General features: G+C 35.0%; 10 protein-coding genes, 2 non-coding genes and 1 pseudogene across 13 annotated transcripts; 10 read left to right on the forward strand and 3 right to left on the reverse strand.

Moving 5' to 3' along the window:
- The first annotated feature begins 138 nt into the window (after positions 1 to 138).
- LOC17892837 lies at positions 139 to 521 on the forward strand. The gene is made up of 2 exons (XM_006298878.2): positions 139 to 227; positions 328 to 521. Exons 1-2 carry the CDS (start codon positions 173 to 175, stop codon positions 519 to 521), a joined length of 249 nt encoding a protein of 82 aa, XP_006298940.1. The 5' UTR covers positions 139 to 172.
- Positions 522 to 1171: 650 nt separating this feature from the next.
- On the forward strand, positions 1172 to 1629 carry LOC111831700. Its single transcript, XM_023786866.1, has 2 exons — positions 1172 to 1273; positions 1372 to 1629. The coding sequence occupies exons 1-2, from the start codon at positions 1216 to 1218 to the stop codon at positions 1572 to 1574; spliced, it is 261 nt and encodes an 86-aa protein (XP_023642634.1). The 5' UTR covers positions 1172 to 1215; the 3' UTR covers positions 1575 to 1629.
- A 48-nt stretch (positions 1630 to 1677) lies between these two features.
- On the reverse strand, positions 1678 to 2167 carry LOC17893597 (auxin-responsive protein SAUR28). Its single transcript, XM_006298814.2, has one exon. The coding sequence runs from the start codon at positions 2089 to 2091 to the stop codon at positions 1810 to 1812; it is 282 nt and encodes a 93-aa protein (XP_006298876.1). The 5' UTR covers positions 2092 to 2167; the 3' UTR covers positions 1678 to 1809.
- An 813-nt stretch (positions 2168 to 2980) lies between these two features.
- LOC17893163 (auxin-responsive protein SAUR21) lies at positions 2981 to 3526 on the forward strand. The gene has a single exon (XM_006300030.2). The coding sequence runs from the start codon at positions 3028 to 3030 to the stop codon at positions 3313 to 3315; it is 288 nt and encodes a 95-aa protein (XP_006300092.1). The 5' UTR covers positions 2981 to 3027; the 3' UTR covers positions 3316 to 3526.
- Positions 3527 to 3827: 301 nt separating this feature from the next.
- On the forward strand, positions 3828 to 3899 carry TRNAW-CCA. Its single transcript has one exon. It is a non-coding gene; the product is annotated as a tRNA-Trp (tRNA).
- Positions 3900 to 4274: 375 nt separating this feature from the next.
- LOC17893343 (auxin-responsive protein SAUR28) lies at positions 4275 to 4791 on the forward strand. The gene has a single exon (XM_006296588.2). It carries the CDS (start codon positions 4341 to 4343, stop codon positions 4620 to 4622), a length of 282 nt encoding a protein of 93 aa, XP_006296650.2. The 5' UTR covers positions 4275 to 4340; the 3' UTR covers positions 4623 to 4791.
- Positions 4792 to 4914: 123 nt separating this feature from the next.
- Positions 4915 to 4986, forward strand: TRNAW-CCA. Its single transcript has one exon. It is a non-coding gene; the product is annotated as a tRNA-Trp (tRNA).
- A 569-nt stretch (positions 4987 to 5555) lies between these two features.
- Positions 5556 to 7946, forward strand: LOC17891749 (5'-adenylylsulfate reductase-like 5). The gene is made up of 4 exons (XM_006296656.2): positions 5556 to 6098; positions 6430 to 6611; positions 6950 to 7074; positions 7210 to 7946. The coding sequence occupies exons 1-4, from the start codon at positions 5922 to 5924 to the stop codon at positions 7629 to 7631; spliced, it is 906 nt and encodes a 301-aa protein (XP_006296718.1). The 5' UTR covers positions 5556 to 5921; the 3' UTR covers positions 7632 to 7946.
- Positions 7947 to 9991: 2045 nt separating this feature from the next.
- LOC17892501 lies at positions 9992 to 12018 on the forward strand. Its single transcript, XM_006298300.2, has 2 exons — positions 9992 to 10962; positions 11740 to 12018. The coding sequence occupies exons 1-2, from the start codon at positions 10297 to 10299 to the stop codon at positions 11854 to 11856; spliced, it is 783 nt and encodes a 260-aa protein (XP_006298362.1). The 5' UTR covers positions 9992 to 10296; the 3' UTR covers positions 11857 to 12018.
- A 335-nt stretch (positions 12019 to 12353) lies between these two features.
- On the forward strand, positions 12354 to 13949 carry LOC17891101. Its single transcript, XM_006298563.2, has 5 exons — positions 12354 to 12665; positions 12805 to 12993; positions 13118 to 13406; positions 13525 to 13602; positions 13709 to 13949. The coding sequence occupies exons 2-5, from the start codon at positions 12836 to 12838 to the stop codon at positions 13760 to 13762; spliced, it is 579 nt and encodes a 192-aa protein (XP_006298625.1). The 5' UTR covers positions 12354 to 12665; positions 12805 to 12835; the 3' UTR covers positions 13763 to 13949.
- A 35-nt stretch (positions 13950 to 13984) lies between these two features.
- On the reverse strand, positions 13985 to 14662 carry LOC111831483. The gene is made up of 4 exons (XM_023785866.1): positions 14546 to 14662; positions 14355 to 14465; positions 14177 to 14253; positions 13985 to 14067 (listed from the first exon to the last, which is right to left on the reverse strand). Exons 1-4 carry the CDS (start codon positions 14619 to 14621, stop codon positions 14020 to 14022), a joined length of 312 nt encoding a protein of 103 aa, XP_023641634.1. The 5' UTR covers positions 14622 to 14662; the 3' UTR covers positions 13985 to 14019.
- Positions 14663 to 16579: 1917 nt separating this feature from the next.
- On the forward strand, positions 16580 to 17582 carry LOC17892115. Of its 2 annotated transcripts, none has more exons than XM_006298676.2 (5): positions 16580 to 16685; positions 16775 to 16846; positions 16976 to 17034; positions 17115 to 17203; positions 17288 to 17582. In XM_006298676.2, the coding sequence occupies exons 1-5, from the start codon at positions 16610 to 16612 to the stop codon at positions 17292 to 17294; spliced, it is 303 nt and encodes a 100-aa protein (XP_006298738.2). In that variant the 5' UTR covers positions 16580 to 16609; the 3' UTR covers positions 17295 to 17582. The 2 variants fall into 2 exon arrangements, with proteins under 2 accessions (XP_006298738.2, XP_006298739.2); XM_006298677.2 differs by having other exon boundaries at positions 16588 to 16697.
- Positions 17583 to 18009: 427 nt separating this feature from the next.
- On the reverse strand, positions 18010 to 20162 carry LOC17892173 (annotated as a pseudogene).
- Between the last annotated feature and the right edge of the window lie 4754 nt (positions 20163 to 24916).

Here is a 24916-nt window from a genome sequence, read left to right on the forward strand (position 1 = left end):
TTCGTTTTATAATTTAAGACCTTGCCATTTCAATAGTAATTATTGACTAAAGACAATGCCATTTCAATATTTTTTTCAGATATATATATGTATCCATTATAGTAATCTCTCTCATAAGTTTTAGGTTTCACAATTGATCAAACACCATTATCTTCAAATTCTGTCTGAAGCAATGGAGAAAATATCAATCAAGTGTGATTTCCTTATCTTTTTAGCTGTTATATCTGGTAAATTTCACATCTTTCTAAGTTTATGTTTATGTTGAATATATTTAACATATGCAAGTGTTGATTTATTTATAACATATTGTATGTTTTGGTTTTGTAGTGATGATGAGTAGTGTAACAATTCAAAACGTTGAGGCAAAACGTTTATTACATGAAGCAATTCCTGAAACAAAGTTGCATCATGATGAAGTTTCAACTCAAGTTATTACACCACAAATTTTTCAATGCAGAGAGGGTTGTACCCTGAAATGTGTTCCCAATATATTTATTGTTGAATGCTTTTGTTTATGCTAAACTTAATCATACGATCATCATCTTGTATAATCGAATAAAAGTATAAAAAACAGGTTTCACAAATTAATAAATAAAGATGATAAAGGATACAACGTTTCTAATCATAGTCATAGATGAATGCCATTATAGTACGTGTAGTTAACCGATGTTAACGTTGACTAGTTTCCAGTCTAATATCATGCGGTCAACCCAAATTATATATATATATATATATATATATATACACAAAAGTTGGAGACCTTTTTTTTGGTCATCGGCCAATGATCATTGTCCCATGTTAATATCGAAGATTATGCATGCCAACTGAGAAAATAAGTTTTAAATCATCCATCGAACAATATCTCATAAATCAAAGAGTGTTAATTAAAGATAGTGTGGAAAATGTCTATTTAGGGGGGTTTCAACCGTTTCAGTCAAAGTGTATTAATTTGTTATGTTCAGTCTCCGGATGATTTGGTCTTATCATTTTATAGAATTTGGTAAGAAATTAATGTATTTTAATTGATATTGGTAACAAATTAATACAATTTAATGAGTTTCTACTTTTACTTTGGTCAAGATTTGATTGTTGGGAAACAAATGATATATTACTAAAGCGAGAGCATTAATTTCTCAATTGTATAGAATGATAAGTACCACACTATCTTTGATTAACATATTTTTGTAATTAGTACATTTTTGTAAGAGTAAAACAATGGTGAACATGATGTCAATCAAGTTTGCTTTCGTTGTCTTCTTCGCTGTTACATCGGGTAAGTTCATAAACCAACTAGATAAACTTTACATGCAATTTCTTGTTTTTTTTGTTTTGTTTATAATATATTAACATATCAGTAGTTTGGTTTTGTAGTGATGAATATCGTAACAGTTCAAAATGTTGAAGGGAAACGTTTGTTACCTGAAGAATATTCTCAATTTGTGTTGGATCATCATGATGAAGCTTCTCCATCGATTGTCACACCACACAGCTTCCGTAAATTCCATTGCGATCAAAAGTGTCATGTGCAATGTATTATTCGAGAGTCCATGTTTAATTGTATTTGTGTCTGCTAAATTTGTGTCTTTACTACATGTTTCCATTAGCAATAAAAAAATTATTTGAATGAAATATTTTCTTTTTTGGATTATACGTTTAATGCCATCGTTTTCGTTTGTTTCACATCGAATATTTATATCTTTCGAACAAATCTTTTGGTTAGAAAGATGAAAAAATGTCAATATATTTACAATAAAAAAATGAAAAATGGTTGTTTCCTCCTATCTTTTGGTTAGGATCATAGATCATTGTTTATCCTTGAATCCGAGAAGTTATTCTGATAAAAGTACATTCAGGACAAGAAATCGTCAAGCCGCCCATAGGATGGTCAAAACCAAACTCTTCTTCGCTTTTACTGAGAAGAGCCTGAAATGAAGGTTGGTTCAAGTATGAGACTGGTACAAAGTATCTCTGCTTCTTCTCTTGGTTCTCGCCGACGTACACCGAAAGAAACCCTTTTGGTGCTTTGCTCCTTCTTGCTAAGGCGCCGCCAAGAATCTTCTTTGCACTGAAGATACTTCTGACTAAAGCCATTTGCTTGTCTCGTAGTTTGATTCTTGAAGCTTTTGAATATGTGTTGCATCAAAGGAAAGAGTAAAGAGATTCAAGATCTGGATTTCTTGTGGCTGATGCTGATACTCTTTCTGATTCAGGGATGTATATATAGATCAAATTAATGAGTTGAAACATGTCTGAAATCAATTGAGTACAATGGTGTCTACAAGTGTGGGACATCAAGGGAGAAAAAAAACCACATGGTGTTGTCTCACTTTAAAAGCAGAGCTATTGCAATCTACTTATCTACACTCACATAGGACCGAGAGAACAAGATCACATGTTAAGACCATTGAAGAAGTTTCTCTATGTTGATTGATATATGATTAAATCCATCTAACTAAACATGTCACAGTCTGTCTGCAGAACCTGGATCATATAAACACAATAAGAAAACAATCAATAGATGGGACCAGATTAGCTAGGACATAGAAACTTCCAATCTATAGAGCTTTTGTCATGTGATATGTTGTTGAATGTATTGTGATATAAACTTTTGTTGTCTGAAACCTGACCCCAACTGACCATAGTATTGTTAAGAGGTTTTGGCCATCAGAAGCTGGTTTTTTTACCACAGAGATCCAATCCCTATCTTCAATTCAAGAAACAGGACATAAATCATTACCAACCAATGAAACATGATAGAACAGAACTGACCCATTACTGACCCATTGTTTCATATATTGTATTAATATTTTTCTGATTAGTATTTGATAGAAGCCAGACAGATGCATGTGAAACTCTCAATTCATTTGACGTCCCCACACTTGTTTAGACCACAGTTTTCAAAGAACCCGTGAGAAATTTCAACTTGATCTATTTATAAGGACCCAAAACAGAACAACATCTTCATAACCACCAACAATAAGCAATCCAAGAACTCTTAAGCTTCAAACATCAAGACTTTAGACAAAAATGGCAATGATGAGAAGTCTCTTTGTTGCAAAGAAGATATTTGGAGGCTCCTTAGCAGGAACGAGGAAAACAACTTCAGCACCAAAAGGGTTTCTTGCAGTGTACGTAGGGGAGAGCCAGAAGAAGCAGAGATACTTAGTGCCAGTCTCATACTTGAGCCAACCATTGTTTCAAGATCTTCTCAGTAAATCCGAGGAAGAGTTCGGATATGATCATCCAATGGGTGGTTTGACGATCCCTTGTCCTGAAGATACTTTCCTCACAGTAACTTCTCGGATCCAGGGATGATCATCAAAGATCAAACTTTAACACACTTTTTTTTTAATGTAGATAGATGACAATATTTGATAGATGACAATATTTGATAGATGACACAATTTTGATCCAAAAAAAAAGATAGATGACAATATTTTTTCAATTTCTTGCTGAAACTTTTGGTCAAGAGGATAGAAGTTCCAATGTAAATACCAGTTTTTTTGTTTTTTTTGGTGAAAATGAATGATGGAATCAAACAAAAGATCCAGACAGATTTCTCAGATTAACAGTTTTTACATAAAATCCAAAAGATATGTTATGCATATTTCAGAATCAGCAAATCATTATCAAATAAAAACTGTAAATAAACACACCATATAAACATATTTATTCAATACAAATATTAGATTAAACCATCCTATATTTACTCCATAAATCTATTAGATTTACACACACACAACTCATATCAATTGAATAGCATATAAAAGCGTTCAAGCAAAAAAAAGACAATGATATATAACAAATTAAGGATAACAGTAATATCCGGATCCGTGGCGCAATGGTAGCGCGTCTGACTCCAGATCAGAAGGTTGCGTGTTCGATTCACGTCGGGTTCAATCCCCCGAACTTTAATTCCGGATAATTTTTTTTTTCCTTCTGCGGCGCCTAGCTAACCTGGTCCCATGTGTTGATCAAGGTTCTGCAGGCAGACGGTGACAGCGTTTGTTAAATAGATTCAATCACTACAGAGGAACCTAATCTCTATGTCCTTGTTGTACATGTGATCTTGTTCACTTGATCTTATGTGAGTAAGATTGTAATGGCTCTGCCTTAAATATGAAAACAGAACCATGTGAAGAAAACTGTGTTCATGTAAGCCCCACACCGTTGTTTTCAATTGATTTTGGACAGCTTTGAAGTTTCAACTCACTCACAGATCTATATATATACAACATCATCAACTTACAAGCAATCAAGAACTAGAATCTCTCTCATTTGTATCTATACATTACATCCTTTCTTCACAAGCTTCAAGAATCAAACTCCCAGTCAAGAAAATGGCTTTGGTGAGAAGTGTCTTCAGCGCAAAGAAGATTCTTGGCGGCTCTATAACAAGAACAAGCAAGGCACCACCAAAAGGGTTTCTTGCGGTGTACGTCGGTGAGAGCCAGAAGAAGCAGAGGCACTTTGTACCAGTCTCATACTTGAACGAGCCTTCATTTCAAGATCTTCTAAGTAAAGGCGAAGAAGAGTTTGGTTTTGACCATCCGATGGGTGGCTTGACAATCCCTTGTCCTGAAGATACTTTTATCAGTATAACGTCTCAACTCCAAGGATGAAGATGATGATCCAACAAAACTACATTAACAATTTTATTTTTTTTACTCAAACTAGAGATGTATGAGTATTCGATGTAAATAGATTGACATTTTTTGCTCCTCTTTCCGTTTTGATGGAGTTTGTTCCACTGGATTTAGAAACATTTGATGTGAATGCCATCTTTGTTTAAGAAAGTTCATTGAATTATTACAAGTTGCAAAAACTTTTTCTTCATCTAATGTAGTTCAACGTATTGAATTTGAATATTTGATTTGAGTATGATGAGTTGGCTTAATGACGTAATTAACATCCGGATCCGTGGCGCAATGGTAGCGCGTCTGACTCCAGATCAGAAGGTTGCGTGTTCGATTCACGTCGGGTTCAATTCCCCGAACTTTAATTCCGGATATCTTTTTTTAATATATTTTTGGGCTATTCCCAGTTTTGATTCAGCTCGGATACTAGGATTCAATCCCCTGAACAATGTCCCGATTTGGGGCTAAATTAGAAGGCCTTAGATATCATCTCAGGCCCATATATGTTTCAAACCCAAGTTTAAGGATCTTGATTAAAGGCAAGTGGGTTTAACTTTTTTAAATATACAGGATCGTTTTTTTTTTGTCAACAGTTATATAATTTTCATAATCATTACAATTGACCTGAAAAACAAAGAACCCATTGATGTCAGGAAAAAAATAAAATAAAGAACCCATGGAGCCGTTAACCATCCAAAAATAAAAATAGTCAACTATCAAAATTTGGTAAGAGTTGTAAGAAAACCCTTCATGTAATTTTTTATTTTACAGTATGTTTTTTTAAAAGTAACACGTTTTTCATTTATTTTTCCTCAGTTTTAAGAGATAATGTTAAATTAGTAAAAAAAACTAGAAATTTTTCGACATAAGAACAAAGCAGAATTAAATGGTGTTCCAGAATTTATAAGATCGGGGGTTGGGTATTTAAATCCCAATATCACAAAAAGAAAAAACACATCGAACCAGAGAGACCAATAAGCTTTTACATATTTCGAGCTTGGCGTGTTTCGATCTCTTGTTTCTTCTCCAAACAAACAAATTCAATAGATAATCTTGTGATAATTTGGATCCGAGATTCCCCAAATTTGTAAAATTAGGTTTTGTTCTTCGTCTCCTCCTTCTAGCCCTAGAGCCTAGTGTTCTTTTTCTTTATCTAATTCATTACTGTTTGATTTCTACCTTTGTTTCGCTTCCCTCCTCCAATTTTGCAGTTTCTTCTTCCTAAATTTTGCAATTTCGTTATTTAGCTACGATCCTAGTTTTCTCTTTCTTGCTCAAGTTTCCATGGATTCTCGGGTTTCGATTCTCCTCTTCTGTGCGATAGCTCTCTCATGTTGCTTTCAGTCCGGCTTCGCTTCATCCCTGGTGGACTTTTCCGTCTGCAATTACGAATTCGAGCTCTTCCGGTTCGATTTAGCGGCGAAATGTCCTCCTTCCCTGTATCCAACTCCTCCTATTGAGGTACCTTTCCATGATTTTCCGACTGTTGTGACCGCTAAAGGGTTGTTGTTGTAACTAGCGTTAGGTTATGCAACTTCTGCTTTCTTACTGCGATTGGATTGGGGATCCTTAACATCTTTTTTACCATCCGAATTTTGTAACTTCATCTAGACTTTGTTTAGGTCAGAGTTTAATGCTCTTATAATCCGTATATTGTGTAGTAGTTGCTCTGTCCGCAAAGATTATATAGCAGAATTTAAAAATAAGTCTGTTTTGGTTTTTCTAAGGCGATGAAGTTGGATCTGAAGCTTATGTTCTTAACTAAAGCAGTGTCTAAACTTGCATTATGCAGATAGATGGAGACTCACTGGACAGGTTAATGGCTTTAAACCAGGGAAATTCTTATATGTCAGTACTCTTTTATGCTTCCTGGTGTCCTTTCTCACTTGCTGTTCGCCCTAAATTTGATATGTTGAGTTCGATGTTTCCTCAAATACAGCACTTAACAGTGGAGCATTCTCAAGCACTACCCTCGTAAGAAGCCTACTTACTACTGTTTTTTTGAAAGAGTACATGGTTTATTATGCTAGTTAGTATAGCAGGGAAGTCGATTGAATTACTTGCATCATGGAGTTTTTTGTGATAGTTGACTTGAGAGTAAATCATCTTAAACTGCTGTAACTTTGTCTTATACAATTCATTGACAAATATCCATCTTATATTTGTTGATGTTAGCTAATTCATCATCACCCTATCTGCCTTGTGTAAATGCCTCACTAGTGGGTTCCTCTCCCAATTTCTTTTAGGTCTCTTCATGAGTTTGGTGTTTTCGTTTGTCTTACTAATTGGTCTCATTAATTTCTTTGTTGCAGTGTCTTTTCTAGGTATGGTATTCATAGCTTACCTTCAGTCCTGATGGTAAATCAAACTTTAATGGCTCGGTACCATGGTCGAAAGGATCTTACATCCCTGATTGAGTTTTATGAAGAGGCAACAGGTGAAACACCAAACCACAAAATCTGCTTGTGTTTTCTTCCAATCTACCTGATTAGACGTTTTATGTCCAAGTTATGACTAGCACATTTTGGTTTGAAAGATGTAAAAATAACTGATTGTTCCTCTGGCTTTCCAGGTCTCCAACCTGTCCAGTATGTGGCTGAAGGGGAGCCAACACGCTTAGAAGCCGACGATGATAACTTGATCACATGGTTGCGCAATGGGACATCTATCGGAGGAATATTCAAGCAAGATCCGTTTTTGGCACTATCTCTGCTGTTTATCTGTTTACAGATGGCAATCCTTGTCTTCCCCGTAGCTGAATCGCGCATGAGAGCGCTATGGGATTCTTATGCTCCCAATCTGAACCTGGAAAGATTTAGAGAGATAAGCCAACTGTTCAGCCGTGGTCTTCATATGGTCGATGTGAGGAGGTTATGGTTGAAACTTAGACTCATCAAAACAAGGAACTTCCATGAAAGGGCAAAGAACGCACAAGCCTGGGCTTCATCGCTTGCATCGGTCTCTCTTGGCCAAACTTCATCAGACCAATCCTGATCCTAAGGGTGAAAATCAAAACCCTTGAAAGATATTATAATATCTTGTCAGCAGCGTTGGAAAGAGGTAAGCTTTTAAGTGTGTTCTGGAAATCTGAAAGTTCCTTTAATGAAATGTTATATGACAGACTTCTGAGTTTACTTGTCTGCATCGAAACATGTAAATCCAGTAACAGCTTTGCTTCTGTTTGTGAATATCTTATTTCTCCCTTTTTTTTGTTTTATAAAAATTTGAGATGTCTGTTTTTGGCCTGATTTCTTTTACTGAATAATCTGATTGAGTCAACTAAATGTGTGTCTGAAGCTTTTTTACACAGCTTTGTATTGTAATGTTTGTTCGATTTCGGTTGGCTCTCTAGTCTCTACCATTGTTCCATTCCATTATATAAAACATCAAAACAAAACCCAAGGAATCAAACTTAAATGTCCAAAAGTAGGTGGAATAATTTGCAGAGCTTCAAAAGTTAACTTTAAAAAAGGTAAGAAAGAATAATCATTTTGGTTTCTTAGGAAAATATAAGAGGTAATATCTATTAAGAAAGGGATGAAAAAAAGATAACAGCTCCATTGATGATTTTTGAAGGTTTTATAAATCTCTAAAAGCCTTCTCCATAAACTTCAACTAGCTTTTTTCAAAATTAAAGGCAACGAAAATGAAAACACTTCAAAACGAGTTATTCCCAAAACTAAAAAAAAAACGCAGCAAAAACACAATTATTACTGAATCTCTGGTATATAGGTAGCGTGTTCACATCAAACTATGTAATTCGACCTTTTCTTTTTTTAATATGACTAGTGACACAATTTAGTGCTAAAGATTCTTCGTAATCTCTTTACTCCAACATGATATGTATCCAGCAGCAATAAAACTAAACGTTATCCAAAACTAGTATTTAACGTTTTAGCTATATAAAGAAATGTATTGACATTAGCTAGCTAGGGTCCGAATCTACCTTAGCTCTAATATAGTAATCTTAATTTCTAGTCCTAAGCAAAATTAGGATTATAAGGGCAACCACAACAAGAGTTTTTAACATAGGTTATTTGTATTTAAAACATAAAAAATAAATCAAAATATAGGTTAATTAGAGAGAACTCTTAATAGAAAGGCTCTCAATAGAGAGACTTTTGTTGGCTGAATAGACGGTGATGTGGCAGCATGTGAGTGTCCAAAGTTACAAAAAAAAAAAAATAATAACTCAAACACAAAATTTTTTTAAACAACTACTAGTACAATTTACGGTCCAACATGGTATAATTGGTTTTCATGGCAAGCATTATTGTGTTCATTAACCGATCTATCTTTGTTGAACCAAATCAATTTAGTTTTTCAATCTTTCAATTTCTTATTAAGATTATGGCATTTAAAAAAAACCTAATATCCATTTACTAATAAGATATTTCAAAAGAGAAATTTATTTTAATTTATTTTCTATAGATACTGTGTCTCTCATACTGACTTCTACCAAAATGAGAGATTGGATATCCTTTGTTTAGAAATTTGTTTCTTGTATGCTTTTTGTTTTTTATATTTACTTCTATGTAATGTTTTTTTTTAAGTCATGTTTATTTAAAAAGTAATAAAATGCAATCATTTTTTAAATAATTAAATTAAAAATAAATTTAAAGAACCTAAAAGTTATTATCATTGTAACACAATAAATTTAAAAACCCTATAACAAACTTTTCATCTCAAAACTTTTAAAATTTATACTATAAATATTGTAAAGAATCCACAATGGAAGAGACCCATTGTGGATGGTCTAATGGACTCTAGAAAAATAAAAAGAATCAAGTCATATTATTTGCTATATAGCCTTATGTTATAACTAATATCTAGAACAAATCTAGATTGGTAGTATACTCTTTGAATAGTTGACTTAGATGATCGGTGTAGCCGAAAACCTAGTAGTGATATATCCAGAAGGATGATATGAATTTGGGAAGAAGACTTTCTCATCAATCATGATGGAGGAGAAGAAGTAAAGATCTTTTCAAAGAAGGCAATCGATGGTTCTTCTTGGGATTGGGGGGTCCCGAGAGAGAGAGGACCACTTCTTCTTCTTCTTCTTCTTCTTTTTGTCACTTCATTGCCTTCTTAGATAAGCTCTAAATTCACTTTCGTCACCCACATCTTCGAATCATATTACTTTATTCATAATCTAAAGTCACGTACATGTGTCTTTGTATACTTGTGTGTCCATTTCATATAATATATATCAATCGATGTTTACAACAATACAAAAACTGATATAATTCTTCACAAAATTAAAGAGCTTATTGATCATCATACCCGTTTTCAAGCTAATTTTTTTCAAAGCAACTTGTGTATAATTAAAATACCAATTATATGTGTTTCTTGATTGTCTTTTCTTTTAATCTCCCCTATTTATTTTCAATGAAAGAACATATCTCCAACTATTATTATTAATTAATCTACAGTTTGAATCTTCTTGTATCTTCTCTTCTATTAAATCTGAGCTTGAAACCCCTTCACGTGGGAGAGAGAAAGGGAGAGAGAGAGAGAGAGAGAGCTGTTGTCTTTCCATGAAAATACCAAACCCACTTAGCTCTAATAATTCAAAAAAGAACAGATCTCACTTTCTTTCCTAATTTCTAAAACCCTAACTCAAGTTCCAAATTTTGTCGGATCAAAGGAAAGATTTATGGATCTCGAAGATTGGGAATTACTCTCTAATAACAGCTTCAAGGATCTTGATCATGACGAGGATCATCATGGAGCGGTGGTGATGGATTACTTCCTCTGCCCATCATCAACTCAAGATCCTCCTCCAAGATCCATAGTGGTCCCCAAAAAGCTTATCCAAGTTCCCATAGCTTGGGAACCCGTGTTGGATCAAGACAACACCAAGACACCCAACAACCCTGGTCTTGATCCGGATGATTCAAAACAGACCCTTTCGACGGACTCTGTTCCGTCACCTAGAGTTTCCTTCAAGATAACGAAGGAGACTGAATTTGCCGACATGAAAATTGATCCACCATCGAGGATCACGAGTCCTCTGCCTCAGATCGATGATGATGATGATGATTTGTCGAAACCCACTGCTTTAGAAGGAGGAGATGACGTACGATACAAGACAGAAGTTACTCTTGAGGAAGAAGATAATGATATTGATGGTAGTAATAATGGTGAGAGATTGAATCTATGGAAGGCTGGTCTCAACGGGATTGGAGCTATTTGTTCTTTTGGTGTCGCAGCTGCTGCTGCTACCGTATGTGTCTTCTTCCTCGGACACAACAACAATATCAAGATTTCTAAGAACAAGAACCAGATGCTAAGGTTCCAGTTTTACTCCGATGATAATAAGGTATCCTGTTTTTTTTTTTGTTTTTTAATATGTTCTTCGTTAATTATTTTCATTTTTACAAATGTTTTTAGTTAATTATATATTATCAATTAAAAATGATGTTTGTATATTGATTAGTTATATGATATGAAAGATAAGGGAGTGATAGATTTGGATAAGAGAGATTGTATAGAAAAAAATATCCTTCTACAAAGAGCAATATATATTTGTTAAGATAAACCAAAAATAGTGAAAAGGGATGGTAGAAAAAGTATTTTTGTGATGATTATAATGGTTCATGACGATTAGTTGGTAATCTGTCTGCTTAATACTAGCATATTGGATAAAGTTACACTTTTTTATTTATTGTATTATGATTAACTGATTGATAACTTTTGATTAAAAAATCGAAACAAGTTTTGAATATTTTAAGCGGGCCAAATGATAAGCTCAAAGTTTACGTGTTTAAGAGAACAATCTCTAGCTATGATGAAATTGAAAAAGAAGGATTCTCGTTTTATATACCTTTGTACGTTTTGTATTCTGATTAATTGTTTCTTGTGCTAACGTCAAACTGTTTAGAAGAATTGTTCTTCGTTTTACTAATTATAGCATCCATTGTAACAAACCATTTAAAGAGATAACCCAAGTCAATGACTCCATTTAGATATATAATGATAAGTCGGGTTATAATGTAGTGTATATATAAAGTCACCAATCTCTATATATCTTTTGTAAAGTTTAAATTAGAAGTTGCTAATCAAATTTTGAACATTTTTATTTTGGTGGATACTGCAGAGGATGAAAGAAGTAGTGAACCATGCAACAAAGCTCAACGAAGCAATATTTGGAATGAAAGGTGTTCCAGTCGTAAGAGCTCAAATATCTTTTGGGGGTTACTACGATGGACTTTGATATTATACGAGTAACGAGTCTGTCCATCCATGCCCACAAGCTTCATTACATGTTCAATAGTAGTAGTTCATGGTACTTGAATGGTCCTAGTGTAAATAAATAATTTTTGTACATTATATTATTTTGTATATATGCATGTATTGTAAATAAATCATTTTGAGATTTCATGTAAAAATTTGTTTACTGTCAGTAAGAACTTATATATATTTTTTGTATTTAATTTCTTAAGCATGTTTTTTAAAAGTATGGATCTTATTACATATTGATGGATTTTAAAGTTTATTCTGAAGCCTCCTCCACTCAAAAGTGAAAAACAATTACAAGTGTTGTTGGTATAGTGGGAGAGAAAGAGCTAAACCGAAATTTAGATTCGTTCATATTCAGTTAAAAGTCGGTTTGCCACTGGGTAAATTAACCAGACCGTACAATGTAATCGGACCGTCAATTGTAATCGAACGATTAAGAATAAAGATCCCCCATCAACAGCGATAGAGCTCAACATATATACAAAAGAGACGATGATGCCCTAAGAATGGCCTAAACCATTTTTATTATTGTTTGCCTTCCCCCTCATTTACAGAATTACAGAGAGTCGGTAGAGAGAAAGAGAAAGAGAGACGTTTCTTAGGCTGTCCATTTTTATTCCACCGAATTATAGTTAGACCCGCCGGAGAAACTAGCTACGACGGCGGTCCAACTCGTTCCGAAGTCGTAGAAGTCATTAGATTATCTACTTGCGTCTTTCGCCTGTGTGGAATCATCGATCTGTGTTCGCCCATCACCGGGACTTCTGGATCCTGAAGATATAGGTAACAATTTGCAGACCTCACGCTTCTTTCTCTTATTTTTCTGGAGAAATTTCACATCTTTTTTCGTGGGATTGTCGACCTCATCGTTATCAATTTTCTATCTGAATCAATTTCTTCACTTTTCATAAACGTTTTTCAGTTGGGGCGATCGATCAGAGAGAGGTTCAAAAATGTCTTCATCGTTAGAACAAGAAATTTTCTTACAGTGGGGAAACAAGAAGAGATTAAGATGTCTAAGAGCCAAAGCCAAAAAGATCTCTCGCGCTAAATCTTCTTCTCGGTTTCTAGGTCAAGAAACCCTCCTCCTCCAATCCACTAGATTCTCCAGGTATATATATATATATATTTGATTCCCCTTTTTAGTGTTGTTCAATTGCTCAATACTATACTCTTGGTGTTTAAGCCGAAAGACTCACAATTTGCTGGTGGGGTTTTCTGATTTTGTTTTGTAGAGGATCAGAAGGGGCAATCCTCAGATCTGGACTACCAGATCGACGGAGAACGTCGCCGGAGAAAGAAGAGAGGTATTATACTACGAGAGGTGTAGTGGATAGCATTGGTAAAGATTGTTTAGATGGAAACAATGGAGAAGATAGCAACTGCAAGGAAGAGGCCATGTGGCCCAAGCTGTTTATAACGTTATCAAGCAAAGAGAAGGAAGAAGATTTCTTGGCTATGAAAGGTTGCAAACCTTCACATAGGCCTAGGAAGAGAGCCAAACTCATCCAAAGAAGCTTACTTGTGAGTTCTTCTTTTCAATTCTCTTTTTTGTCTTTTGTTATATAAAAGTGTGTTGAAGATTCTTCAGTTTGTAGTTTTACAGTTTTGAGAATAATGTTTTGGTTTGGTTTATTTACAGTTGGTGAGTCCTGGAACCTGGTTGGCTGATTTGTGCCCCGATAGATATGATGTTAGGGTGAAGAAGAGCTCTAAGAAGGTATGAACTGTTATCATTTTCTTTATCCAGTGATTCCATAATAGTGATTGAGATTTAAGATTTGTTTTATCCAAGGTAGAGAACTGATGTTATGTGTGTGTTGCAGAGGCGAGCTAGAGGATTGAAAGCTATGGGAAATATGGAGACTGATTCAGATTGACAAGTTTCCGTATTCATTTAAGCTAACTTTCGTGGGTTTACTTTAAGCAATCTTTTAAGATCTAGTATATTAGATGAAATTATTCGGTTGAGCACTTTGAACACAAGGATATATCATTTCTTTGTGACAATGTATGTGCTTGTTGTAACTTGTAACATGATCTATTACAATCTTTTGTTTCAAATCATTTAGCCTTACTTCTTCTTCTTTTTATTTTTTTTCTTTTCAAAACACACGCAATAAACTAAACACAAACTTTAGTCACGGCTTCTAATGAGCTCCAGATCACGCATCGCCTTGTGTACCTGAGGGAGTGAAATCAGAGAAGAAGACATGATGCAGATAATTTAGATTCTAGTTTCGTCGTATCGTGTTTTGTTTTGAGAAAGGAGAACAGATACTAAAAATTCATACCAGTTCCTGGTGACGTTTTACCCGGAGTTGGAGCAATTCCTCATCCGCTTGGGCGATTTTTTTAATCTCCATATCTCCTGAGGGATGCAAAAACGAAGAAAGGTAGCAATCAACCAGCAGGCGAAATAAATAAATAATCTCAAAAGATAATAATCATAAACGAAGACAATGTAATTACCGGAGACAATGTAATACGCATATCCAAACAATGCACATACTAAATAACGCTTAGAAGGACGCTCTCTCTGTGCAAACCGAGCCATACGCTCCCACCCATCGTTGGGCGACCCTGCAAGCAAACGAAGAATACTAAAACACAAAATCCTGATGGTACAAAATTTGATGCGAAATCAGAGAAATTTTACATACCAGGCGGTGAAGAGAAATTGCGAGACCCCATGGATCTCCCTCCGCGAGTTAAGACGTTTCTCAGATTCTGCATCATCGTGAAAAATTAGGGTTCGCTCTCTCGGGAATTCTCTTCGTCTCTCAAAAAAGGGGGAGAATATGGTCTTCATCAAATGGGCCTGCCGTTTTGTTTTAATCCCCTTTTCTTATTGGATCATAAACCCCATTTTTCGGGCCTTGAATAATCAAAGTGTCTTTGCGAGAGTTTTACATGGAGGATTTTATTTTCTTAACTTTGAATTGTTTGAATTTTTTTTTTTTTTTTAAACTTCAACTTCCATTATAAACATACACCTTACAAGGCCCGAAGATCCAATGACAGAAAGGCCCAAAAAACTTATACATCCAGAAAGCCCAACAATGCACACATGCCCTACTTACAAAGCTAAGAAAGTCTAAAATAGGCATGCAGGCCCGAGAGAAAGAACAAACAGAAAAAAGAAAAGAAATCCACCTGCAACAAGCAAAACACGCCTGCAACAACCCAAGGGAAAGCGCCTACTAGAAAAAGAATTTTTCACCTTACAAGGCCCGAAGATCCAATGACAAAAAGGCCCAAAAAACTTATACATCGAGAAAGCCCAACAATGCACACATGCCCTACTTACAAAGCTAAGAAAGTCTAAAATAGGCATGCAGGCCCGAGAGAAAGAACAAACAGAGAAAAGAAAATAAATCCACCTGCAACAAGCAAAACACGCCTGCAACAACCCAAGGGAAAGCGCCTACTAGAAAAAGAATTTTTCACGTGTATAGAGAGGCTAATCGTCTGGCAGATGGATCGATTAACTATGCCGTTCTCTATGTCTTTGGGTTTTCATATGTTTACGTCTAGTCCGGAGGATTAGTTCTATTATATTTGAGGATGGTATCGGCTTTTCACACACGAGTCTTGTTCGAGTGTAATCTTATTTTCTGTTTTAATAATACCTAGATGATTTTTCTCCTCTCTTTCACCAAAAAAAAAAAAAACAAAAACAAAATGGTCACAGAGCTATGCATTGGCTATAATGTAAGAGAATTGGGTTACCAAAAAGAGAAGGAAGACTGGGTTTCAAGGATCTAGAAATCTTCAATCTGGCTTTACCACGTAAGCAGGTGTGGTGAATTGTTCAAGCGCCAAATAGTTTGTTATCTCGTTTCTTAAAAGCAAAGTATTTCCCACGTGATAATATCTTTAATGCAAATCATAGAGTTAAAGTTGAAATCACTACTAGAAGAGAGAGAGAGATCTGATTAAGCAAGGAATGAGATTGCTAATTGGGAATGGATGTAATACAAGTATGTGGTCTGATCCTTGGTTACCAACACCACCACCACGGCCCCCAAGAGTTAAGGAAGGAGTTGTATCTGAGCTATGTTGTGTTAAGGATTTGATGTTGAACAATCAAAAATGATGGAATTGGCCGTTAATAAAAGCCCAAATCGATGATGAAGATGTACAACTGATAGTACGAAAAGTAGTACCTCTTCACCAAATTTACTTGGATGGCACTATAATGATTCGGGTCTCTACACTGTAAAATCTGGGTATTGGCTTGCTTCTCATCAGAGTGTAGATCATAATCCAATAAGACCTCCCACAGGTCTTCAGAATCATAAAGCTGCAATTTGGAAGATAAAGACAGCTTTCTAAACTAAAGCATTTTCTCTGGAGAATGTTGTCGAGTGCTTTAGCCACATGATCGGAACTGGTTCATCGAGGAGTGCAACTGTCTGCGATTTGTCAGAGGTGCTATCAAGAGGTTGAGACCATAGAACACTTGTTTTTTTAAGTGTCAGCATGCTCAAGAAATATGGCCAAGGCATGATTGGTTGAACCCGGTTATAAGCAATCAACGAACGCCTTATACCTATATGGATGATATAGCATAGCGTATGAAGAGTATGAATCATTTGGCCCAAATTCTGCCGAATTTTTTTTTAAAATTGGAAAAGCGCAAATCTAATAGGATCCAAAAAGGAAAACGGCAGGCCCATTTGATGAGACCATATTTTCCGAGAGCCAACCCTAACTTTTTTACGATGATGCAGAATCTGAGATTCGTCTTTGCGCAGGTTTACTGCAGAGGGAGATCCCGAAATTTCTCTTCAACGCCTGGTAACATCAATGGTAACGCTCTCTAAAATCGCATCAAAATTGTGCAAGTGTCTGATATCTAATTATTTTGTGATTTGTTATTGTATTAGTGTCCTCCAGGGGATCTTCGTGGGTAATAATAGTTCGAGGAATAGCAGCCGCTGCGGGAGGATATGCCATGGGTAAAATTATAGAGAGCGAGCGAGCGAGCGAGAGATGTTCTTTTTTTAATAATTAAATTCTCTTAATCGTTTGTTTCATCGAATAATAAATCAATCCGCTTTGTTTGTGATTTCTTTTGTTTATTTAAGGTCCTTTTGTGTTTGACGTTGCTGCAGAGAAGAAACTTATGGTTGAAGAAAATAAAAAGGTAAACAAAAAAAACGAATTCTTGAGCAGAGGGATGAACCAATATTATCTTGTCATCACCTTTTCTTCTTCTGTTTTTAGAGAATGAAGTTGCATGAGGAACAATTCGAGGAGTCGGAAAAGTACTGGTCTGATTTGGTAGCCCGTCGGAAGTCGGAACAGACAAAGAGGTATATAAACATACTTACAATCTTCTGACAATTGTTAAACACCATTTTATGTTAGTCATTTGATATTTTTGTGTTTGTTTTCAGGCAGTGAGTATGAGTAAGTCTGAGGAAAACTTCATCAAGAAAACGAAAATCTTAATTATCTTTTCAATCTTTGTGTGGTATTATGTCACTGTGGACTAGTAGTCATTAAGGAAATTGCGTTTCTGCTTTTCTTTACCTTATATATATATATAATGTGTTATGATAGATTTCTTCTTTTCCCTGAGTGTAACTTCTGTGGCAGAAGTATGTGTTTATGTGAGTTAATGTGATGCCTGGTTCATGGTTAGCACTCTACCATGATGCCGACATGATTAATGACAACTTGTTTAAGATATTCTATAACAAATTGCATTCATTCCTTTGAGCTGCAAAATTTTACTTGGGAAAAAATCAGGTTATACGAGATGCGTTTAAATGATCCTTTGAAGCATACTCTAACAAAGTGATTGCATGTTTCAATGTAAAAATTTATAGAGACGGTGAGTGTATATACCTAGTTTCACCACTACATCGTTAACAGAAAAACCCTTAATTACTTTCCTTAAATGTTTTTTCTTACGATAACAACTTGGGCATTCAATGAACAAACCTCTTACTCTAACTCGACCGAGTCATCTAATCATGCTGTGAGCTAACAAATAGCAATATTTGAGTGTATGCATTGACTATGCTAAATGCTACAAGTCAGAATACTCAAACATTTGAAATGGATATTACAAGCAGTATTCAGTATTTGAGCAAAAGAATATAACAATATTAACTATAGCAAGAAGTATAACACTTATACTGTATATTTTAAATTGATGTTGCAAGGGAACAAGTCTCATTTGGGCAAAAGCCACTGAGCTATGCTCGAGTCAGAATCAGCTCGAGTCAGAATCAGTCCGTCGCTTTAACCGCTTTAGTTTACAGATAAAGGTATCTCAATAGACAAAACAAAAGGAGGCATCAAAACTGACTCTCTTTCTTTAAATGTATTAGATAATCAGCAAGCATTGTCATAAGATTATCTTCTAGTAAGACAATCGTACAGTTCCATGTAAAAAGTTGAGTTCAAAATAATGGTTAGGAAGAAGGGAAAACAGATTTGTCACCAGTCAAAAATTCTGAGTTATTACATAAGCTTTAGTCCACTTGTTACTTCATCAACACTATCAACCGGTCCTGCACAAGTAACACTCTCTTATTAAACTATTGCAATTGTATCTACAATATGTGATATTTTGCTACTATTTGACTCATCTCTTCTCATAGATTATCATTCTTACCAAGAATAGCCATTACTGTTCTTGAATCTGGGAAAAGAACAGAACAAGTAGCACATTAGATTCTTCTACTGTCAGACTATGGTTAAGTAGGATTTAAAGATTGAGAGTCTCTTGAATTCTAAATGACAGTAACTACGGGAAACTCACTTGGAGCGATCTGTGTTTTTCCGGCATCAGTGGTGATATGGGTTGGTAGTTGAAAGGACTTTGCTCTTCCCTGTCGTTAAGAACAACAATGTTAGACAAGATGGTATGAAACTGCAGAGTTTTGCAATATTTCTTCAGTAAACTCACTTGCAGAACTAGCATCTCTCCCTCACTCTCGATTTTGACAACAACTTTTGGCTGAGCACAATATTCCCATCTGCAGTAGCAATCAATATTTTATAGGAAGAGAGCACAACCAAAAAAATGCTAATCTCGTCTGTAGCCTATGAAGAAAAAGAATAATTGTAGTAGACTAATGACATGGTGTGATGTACCTGTCCAAGGCTCTTGTCGCCCGTTGAAGGAGTTTTTTGTATAAACCTAAAGTTGCATGACTATATATAATGCAGAGCAGAAGAGGAGTTGTTAATCGAATATAATAAATGCTATTGAAAACTGATAAGAGAGTTGATGATACTCACCTGCATTGAGCTGCAATCTTCCCTTAACCCATTTTAAGATCATTTCTCACAGGCAAAACCTATACAGACAACAACAACAACAACAAACATTAATATCAACTTCTGGTGTCTGTGGTATACAATGCAAAAGGCAAAGGAGGCAGAGAGAGTGAGCCTAGAAACCATTTTGAATTTTTTTGCGAAAATCAGCGAGTCTCTCTATCTCGAGAGGTTCCTTGGATTTAGTCTTCGAATTTCCGCTGGAACCTGTATTTATGGAGACAGATTTGAAGGAGACAAAGATTCTGCGGGTTTGTGGTAAAGTGCTGAGGTAAAATCCAAGTGCAGCCCCAAGAAGTAAAACACTCATTAGCCACATCCAATCCACCATCCTTGAAGAAGAATTGAAAAAAGAAAAACATAGACACGGAACTTTCATTAACTCAAACAATGTAAATCAATGAGGAAAACAAAACAGCTTAAAGAAAAATTAGTGATTTTGAGAGAAACTAAAAGGATTGAATAAGAAAGTTTTCTCCAGTGATTATGCAACAAGTGCATTACTTGTGTCTCTAGCAATCAGTAAAACATATGCTAGTTTAACATTAAACCTGACACAAAAGCTGTGTTGATTCGATAGTGCTACATCGTTTCATCAAGACATAAGGGATTGGTCGAGAATTTTTTTAATGAAAAATGAGACCGATCAAGGTTTTACAATTCTACGAATTGGGAATTTCAGAAAACAAGGGACGATTCATCGGAGATACGGTACCTTATGGTTCCGGCGGCTGAGCAGCGACAAGTCTGTTTCTTCTTCTTTCGCTTTTCAACGATTTTGGCGATAGAATGGTGTTTGGGCACACAGATAACATGTACAATGTTTCTAATCTCCTGTTTTTTGTTTTTTTTTAATTTATAGTTTTTATGATTTTCCTTTTGTCACAACACAACTCATAAGCTATTTCCTTTTTTAGGTTTACTTTTTTGTTTGCCAAAAAGGAATTTTGTTTTTGGAAAACTTATCATCTCAGTCTATTAAATTTGATAAGGTTTCTTTTTTCCTAGTAAAAAATTTAGAAAATTTGATAAGGTTTCTTTTTTCCTAGTCAAAAATTTAGAAAAACAGTATTTGTTTCAACTTTGTTTTCCAGAAAATTTAGAGCTTAAAAAATTAATAACCCTCCATAAACTCTACTAAAAGAAAAGGCTTTGTTATTAAACTCCCGAACTCTTCGAATTGCGAAATCAACAAATATACTTTCTTATAAATTTAAATTCTTTTGGATCTCAATTTCATTTTGCTAATGCAGGGACGTGATTTCTTGGGTTCAATGTGCTGGAGCTCATTATGCATTCAAATCAGACATCTTTATGACAAAGTTTGATCTAATGGAACAATTGGTTATAGCGGTGTATCAACTTTGTCTACCATCAATTCCAACTATCAAGTTAGTTTTCTTTTCCACATTGTTTTGAACACATAATGGCCTACTTACCTGCCTTTTTGCTTTGCGTAACGCTAGCAAATTCTTTAATGTTCAATCTCTATCATTGCAGCTTCATATCGGCTCACACTCTAAGATTCCTCAATACTTGGGGGCAGTCTCAGTTGCAGTTTGTTTTGTGGCTGTGTTGACATCCATTGGCGTTTCCTTTATGATTGTGCCAAGGCAAATCATGCCATGGACTGGCTTGATTTTGATATACGAGTGGACATTCACAATCTTCTTCCTCTTATAAGGTGGTTTTCTACTTCTAGTGTATCAATATGGCAAGAAAATCGCTGTTCAAACATGATCTCTTTCACCTAAAAGAGAGTCGTCATTGGATATGTTGAAATTATAATATCAATATTTGTGGCTTTCTCTACAAAATACAAAATTAATCCATGATATAACTCTTTCTGTTTTGGCCAATTCTACTTCATTCTGTGAGCTATATAGCCCAGAAGAAACAAATGTCTTTTTTTGCTGATTCACGTACGACATCTGACTTGAATGTCAATACAAACATAACTTGTGTAGGTGCTGACATGTTTGGATTGGTAACCATTAACGGTTGTTGTGGGCATGAGTTGGGATCAGGAGATCCCCAATTAGCTAATAATAATAAAGGAATTGAGTTGTAGCTGGTGGAGTGGGTGAAATCTTCTTTATGTATCCTCCTTCGCATTTAAACTTTATAATATACAAAGTAGAAAAGTTTTAAGTTTTCATATACAATACTACTTTCACCGCTATTGACATTTATTGATGGAACCTTAGCAATTTATCACAACATCATATTCGTACCATTATAACCCTATGTAGAAGCCAATTTAAGTTAATTTTTTTTGTTTTAAACCCATACTATTAACGGAACCACTGGTGCACTTATATGCAAATAGATTAGAATTTTAGGCCTTACTCTTATTGGGCCCAATGGGTTACTAAAAAGTTAGTTTCACGATTGTTTGTGTGTGTGTTTTTTTTTGTTTCTCTTAGTCAACTTGAACACTTGTATCTATACCAATAAACAACGTTAGAGAGTTTAGCAAATCGGCGTTGAAAAGGTTGAAATACATACAGGCGCTCAAAGAGCTTGGAGGCAACAGTGTGTGACTGCAATGGCCAATTATCGTGAGTACTGAGCAGTACTGACTGCACGGCATTATACTGTCCTTGAATCTGGAAAAAGAATCACATTTCTTCTAATGTCAGACTAGGCTAAGTAGGGTTTAAAGTTTGAGGGTGGCTTGAATTCACCAGCGAAGAAGTGGACATAATCTAGCGGGACTCTTAATGAACTTGTAAGATTAAGGCCAACAACAACAACTTATCCAACAATTACAGCAAAATGTAGCGCAGAAAAGTGATGTAGCATAGGCAAACGCTGTTCCCAGAAGAATATCAATATCATGTAACAAAAACAGAGGTTGATAATAAAGGTGAAAAAACCATAAAAAGTGCTTTTAAACTATAATCTTTCGCCCAAAATAACGGATGCACCAAGTAACTATACATGTGTTAGTTTAAGATTAAAATTAAAAAAGTAGACACAGGCAAATGACCAAAATTTATCAGAAAGGGAAAGGAGGAACGTACGAAGAAGCAAACTTAAGAATCAAGAGGTCATGCTCAGGTGACATTAGCGGATTCTCTTTATCTTGAACCAAACGCTTCAACTCTGCAAACTCACCGCTCAACTTCTCAAAACCATTAATCAAAGTTCCAATTTGATCAATTAACTGTTTAACTGACCGAACGACTTCATCACTTCCAGAATTGATCTTCATTATTTTGTTCAGATCTTTCAAATAGCTCAATCCAAAAATCCAGTTGAACGGTGAGATTGCAGAGTTGAAGCGTTTGGTTCAATATAAAGAGAATCCGCTTATGGCACCTGAGCATGACCTCTTGATTCTTAAGTTTGCTTATTCGTACGTTCCTTCTTTCCCTTTGTAATAAATTTTGATCATTTGCATGTGTCTGCTTTTTTAATCTTAATCTTAAACTAGTACATGTATAGTTATTTGGTGCATCCGTTGTTTAGGGCGAAAGATTATAGTTTGAAAGCGCTTTTTATGGTTTTTTCACCTTTATTATCAATCTCTGTTCTTGTAATATGATATTGATATTCTTCTGGGAAGAGACTTTGCCTATGCTACATCACATCACTTTTCTACGCTACATTTTGCTGTAATTGTTGGAAAGTACCGTGAAAATACCGTGAAAATAAGCCATCAGTGTTCACGTCAGCAAAAACACGAAACTGGAATCGACTGGAAGAAGCTCTTGAAGAGCATCTCGACCTAACCGAAGAGAGGAGTTTCAGATTAGCTTTCAGCATGATCGTGATGCAAGATTAGGGTTTTTCGCAGAATTTCAGATTTTTGGGATGGGGGGCAAAATATTATAATGATATTTTGTTCGATTTTAGAATTGGGTCTTTCTATTGGGCCACAGTCCAATATAGTAAAAGTAAACTTTACCAAAAGGAAAAAAAAATTACTGTTACTAGAAAATGTAAGAACGAAAGCCAATCAATTATATTTTGAAAACAAATAGAAATCTACATACATGCTTATAGATCGATGGAAGAAAAAACAAACACACATATATAACATATCTATCAGTAAAACAATATCAAATCCTAATGAAATTTGATGATCAGGCACTACATAGACCGGTGAAAGAAAACTCAATAACAGATCTACATATATATATCATCAAAACAAACTCAGATCTACATATATATAACGAATCAATCAGCAAAAGTGTTATCACATACCAAAGAAATCTTGAAGATTAGGTACCGCATATAGGCTTGTAGATCGGTGGAAGAAAAAAGCGAGAGCAGATCTAAATATATAACAGCAGGTACTGCGCATAGGCTTGAAGATTAGATTTGACTTTTGTAAAGTTCTGTCGGAGACAGACTAGTAAATTGGACAAGGCGTTAGGGTTTTCTGTGCAAAGATGGGCCTCTTTAATGGGCTTTTCCAACCGGTCCAGGTCTCACCCTTTCAATTAAATTAAATAAGTTAATTATCCTCCAAAACATTTTCTGGTCGAATCTTCCAAAACATATAATCTCATGATTTACATTTTTTAAGGTTAAGTATATTTTTAGTTGTTTGAAATAACTATAATTTGAGTTAGAATTTCTTATACGTATTTTCAGTCCAGATTACGAGATTCCTCTGTAAAACAGTATTTTTTTTGGTAGATATTGAAGACAAAAGTAAAAAAACAGACAATAGCAACAAAAGATAGTAGGATGTCTTGAGTTGACTAAACAGTTGGACTGTACTGCTGCTTTGGACAAGGGGGTTTGTACTTTTTGCGTCATCATTTAGCTTTAACCTTCTTTTTTTGTTTCCTTTTAAGTTACACTAGTGATGGACCCGCACGTACGTGCGAGGTTATTTTTGCAAAACTACAATTTTTTATGTAGATACGATTTTGGTAAAAGTTTGTTATATAAGTTTATTTGAAAAACTATACATAGACATACAGTTGTAAAATATAGATATTGTTTACTTAATATAGTTTTAAAATAATTTAAATGAAAATGTTAAATGATACTACGTGTTTATTTTTTAAAATAATCAAAACATTTCTAACCGTTTGCTTAGAGATGTTAAATCGGATTTGGATTTGGCTTTAGTTTGAATTATTTTACGTATAGTTTGGAATGAAAAACCCGTCCGGTCCCTTTCCGTCTCGTCCCGACCCGTCCCTTCCTGTCTCGTCCCAACCCGTCCCGTCCCGACCCGTCTCGTCATGTCCCGTTCGGACCAGTCATGTCCGTATCGTCCTCTATCCATCATATATTTCTGTCCTACAATCGTTTCTTTTTAAAAACAGAATCATTTGCTAATGTTTATTATAAGAAACTTGGTAAGAGATCTAGACGGAATACTCGTATTTCTCGTTTAAATATTTATTTTCCCACATTAATAAACTCTAATTATATATCTAAGTCACATGCTCCCACCATTTTCATTCACAAGGCACTGCCTCAAATCCGAGCATACACAATCCTTGTTCAATTTTTAATTTTATTGATCGTTCAATTTCATCTTTATTTCCCATTACTTTCTTCAATTCAAAGATTCAAGTTTAGCCTTTTTTGTTTCCTACAGATTTAGGTATTTCTTTTTTTTTTTTAATTCATGGGTTTATTGTAGTTTTGCTGACTTAGTTCTCAGGGTTTTGTTTGTTTCACTTGAACTGTATCTGAGTATCGTTATATACGATATAATATCGTAATGAATTACAAAAATAATTGACTTCTTTATTCTTATT

This window comes from Capsella rubella, unplaced genomic scaffold (assembly GCF_000375325.1).
Source record: "Capsella rubella cultivar Monte Gargano unplaced genomic scaffold, Caprub1_0 scaffold_3, whole genome shotgun sequence".
NCBI lineage: Eukaryota > Viridiplantae > Streptophyta > Magnoliopsida > Brassicales > Brassicaceae > Capsella > Capsella rubella.

Coding starts and splice junctions, on each gene's coding strand:
- LOC17892837 (XM_006298878.2), top strand. CDS start 173: ATGGAGAAAATATCAATCAAGTGTGATTTCCTTATCTTTTTAGCTGTT. Junction 228..327: donor CTTTTTAGCTGTTATATCTG/GTAAATTTCACA, acceptor TTGGTTTTGTAG/TGATGATGAGTAGTGTAACA.
- LOC111831700 (XM_023786866.1), top strand. CDS start 1,216: ATGGTGAACATGATGTCAATCAAGTTTGCTTTCGTTGTCTTCTTCGCT. Junction 1,274..1,371: donor CTTCTTCGCTGTTACATCGG/GTAAGTTCATAA, acceptor TTGGTTTTGTAG/TGATGAATATCGTAACAGTT.
- LOC17893597 (XM_006298814.2), bottom strand. CDS start 2,091: ATGGCTTTAGTCAGAAGTATCTTCAGTGCAAAGAAGATTCTTGGCGGC.
- LOC17893163 (XM_006300030.2), top strand. CDS start 3,028: ATGGCAATGATGAGAAGTCTCTTTGTTGCAAAGAAGATATTTGGAGGC.
- LOC17893343 (XM_006296588.2), top strand. CDS start 4,341: ATGGCTTTGGTGAGAAGTGTCTTCAGCGCAAAGAAGATTCTTGGCGGC.
- LOC17891749 (XM_006296656.2), top strand. CDS start 5,922: ATGGATTCTCGGGTTTCGATTCTCCTCTTCTGTGCGATAGCTCTCTCA. Junction 6,612..6,949: donor CATTCTCAAGCACTACCCTC/GTAAGAAGCCTA, acceptor TCTTTGTTGCAG/TGTCTTTTCTAGGTATGGTA. Junction 7,075..7,209: donor GTTTTATGAAGAGGCAACAG/GTGAAACACCAA, acceptor CTGGCTTTCCAG/GTCTCCAACCTGTCCAGTAT.
- LOC17892501 (XM_006298300.2), top strand. CDS start 10,297: ATGGATCTCGAAGATTGGGAATTACTCTCTAATAACAGCTTCAAGGAT. Junction 10,963..11,739: donor TTTACTCCGATGATAATAAG/GTATCCTGTTTT, acceptor TGGATACTGCAG/AGGATGAAAGAAGTAGTGAA.
- LOC17891101 (XM_006298563.2), top strand. CDS start 12,836: ATGTCTTCATCGTTAGAACAAGAAATTTTCTTACAGTGGGGAAACAAG. Junction 12,994..13,117: donor CAATCCACTAGATTCTCCAG/GTATATATATAT, acceptor TTTGTTTTGTAG/AGGATCAGAAGGGGCAATCC. Junction 13,407..13,524: donor TCATCCAAAGAAGCTTACTT/GTGAGTTCTTCT, acceptor GTTTATTTACAG/TTGGTGAGTCCTGGAACCTG.
- LOC111831483 (XM_023785866.1), bottom strand. CDS start 14,621: ATGATGCAGAATCTGAGAAACGTCTTAACTCGCGGAGGGAGATCCATG. Junction 14,466..14,545: donor CAATTTCTCTTCACCGCCTG/GTATGTAAAATT, acceptor GTTTGCTTGCAG/GGTCGCCCAACGATGGGTGG. Junction 14,068..14,176: donor TAAAACGTCACCAGGAACTG/GTATGAATTTTT, acceptor TCACTCCCTCAG/GTACACAAGGCGATGCGTGA.
- LOC17892115 (XM_006298677.2), top strand. CDS start 16,610: ATGATGCAGAATCTGAGATTCGTCTTTGCGCAGGTTTACTGCAGAGGG. Junction 16,847..16,975: donor TGCGGGAGGATATGCCATGG/GTAAAATTATAG, acceptor TGTTTATTTAAG/GTCCTTTTGTGTTTGACGTT. Junction 17,035..17,114: donor TGGTTGAAGAAAATAAAAAG/GTAAACAAAAAA, acceptor TTCTGTTTTTAG/AGAATGAAGTTGCATGAGGA.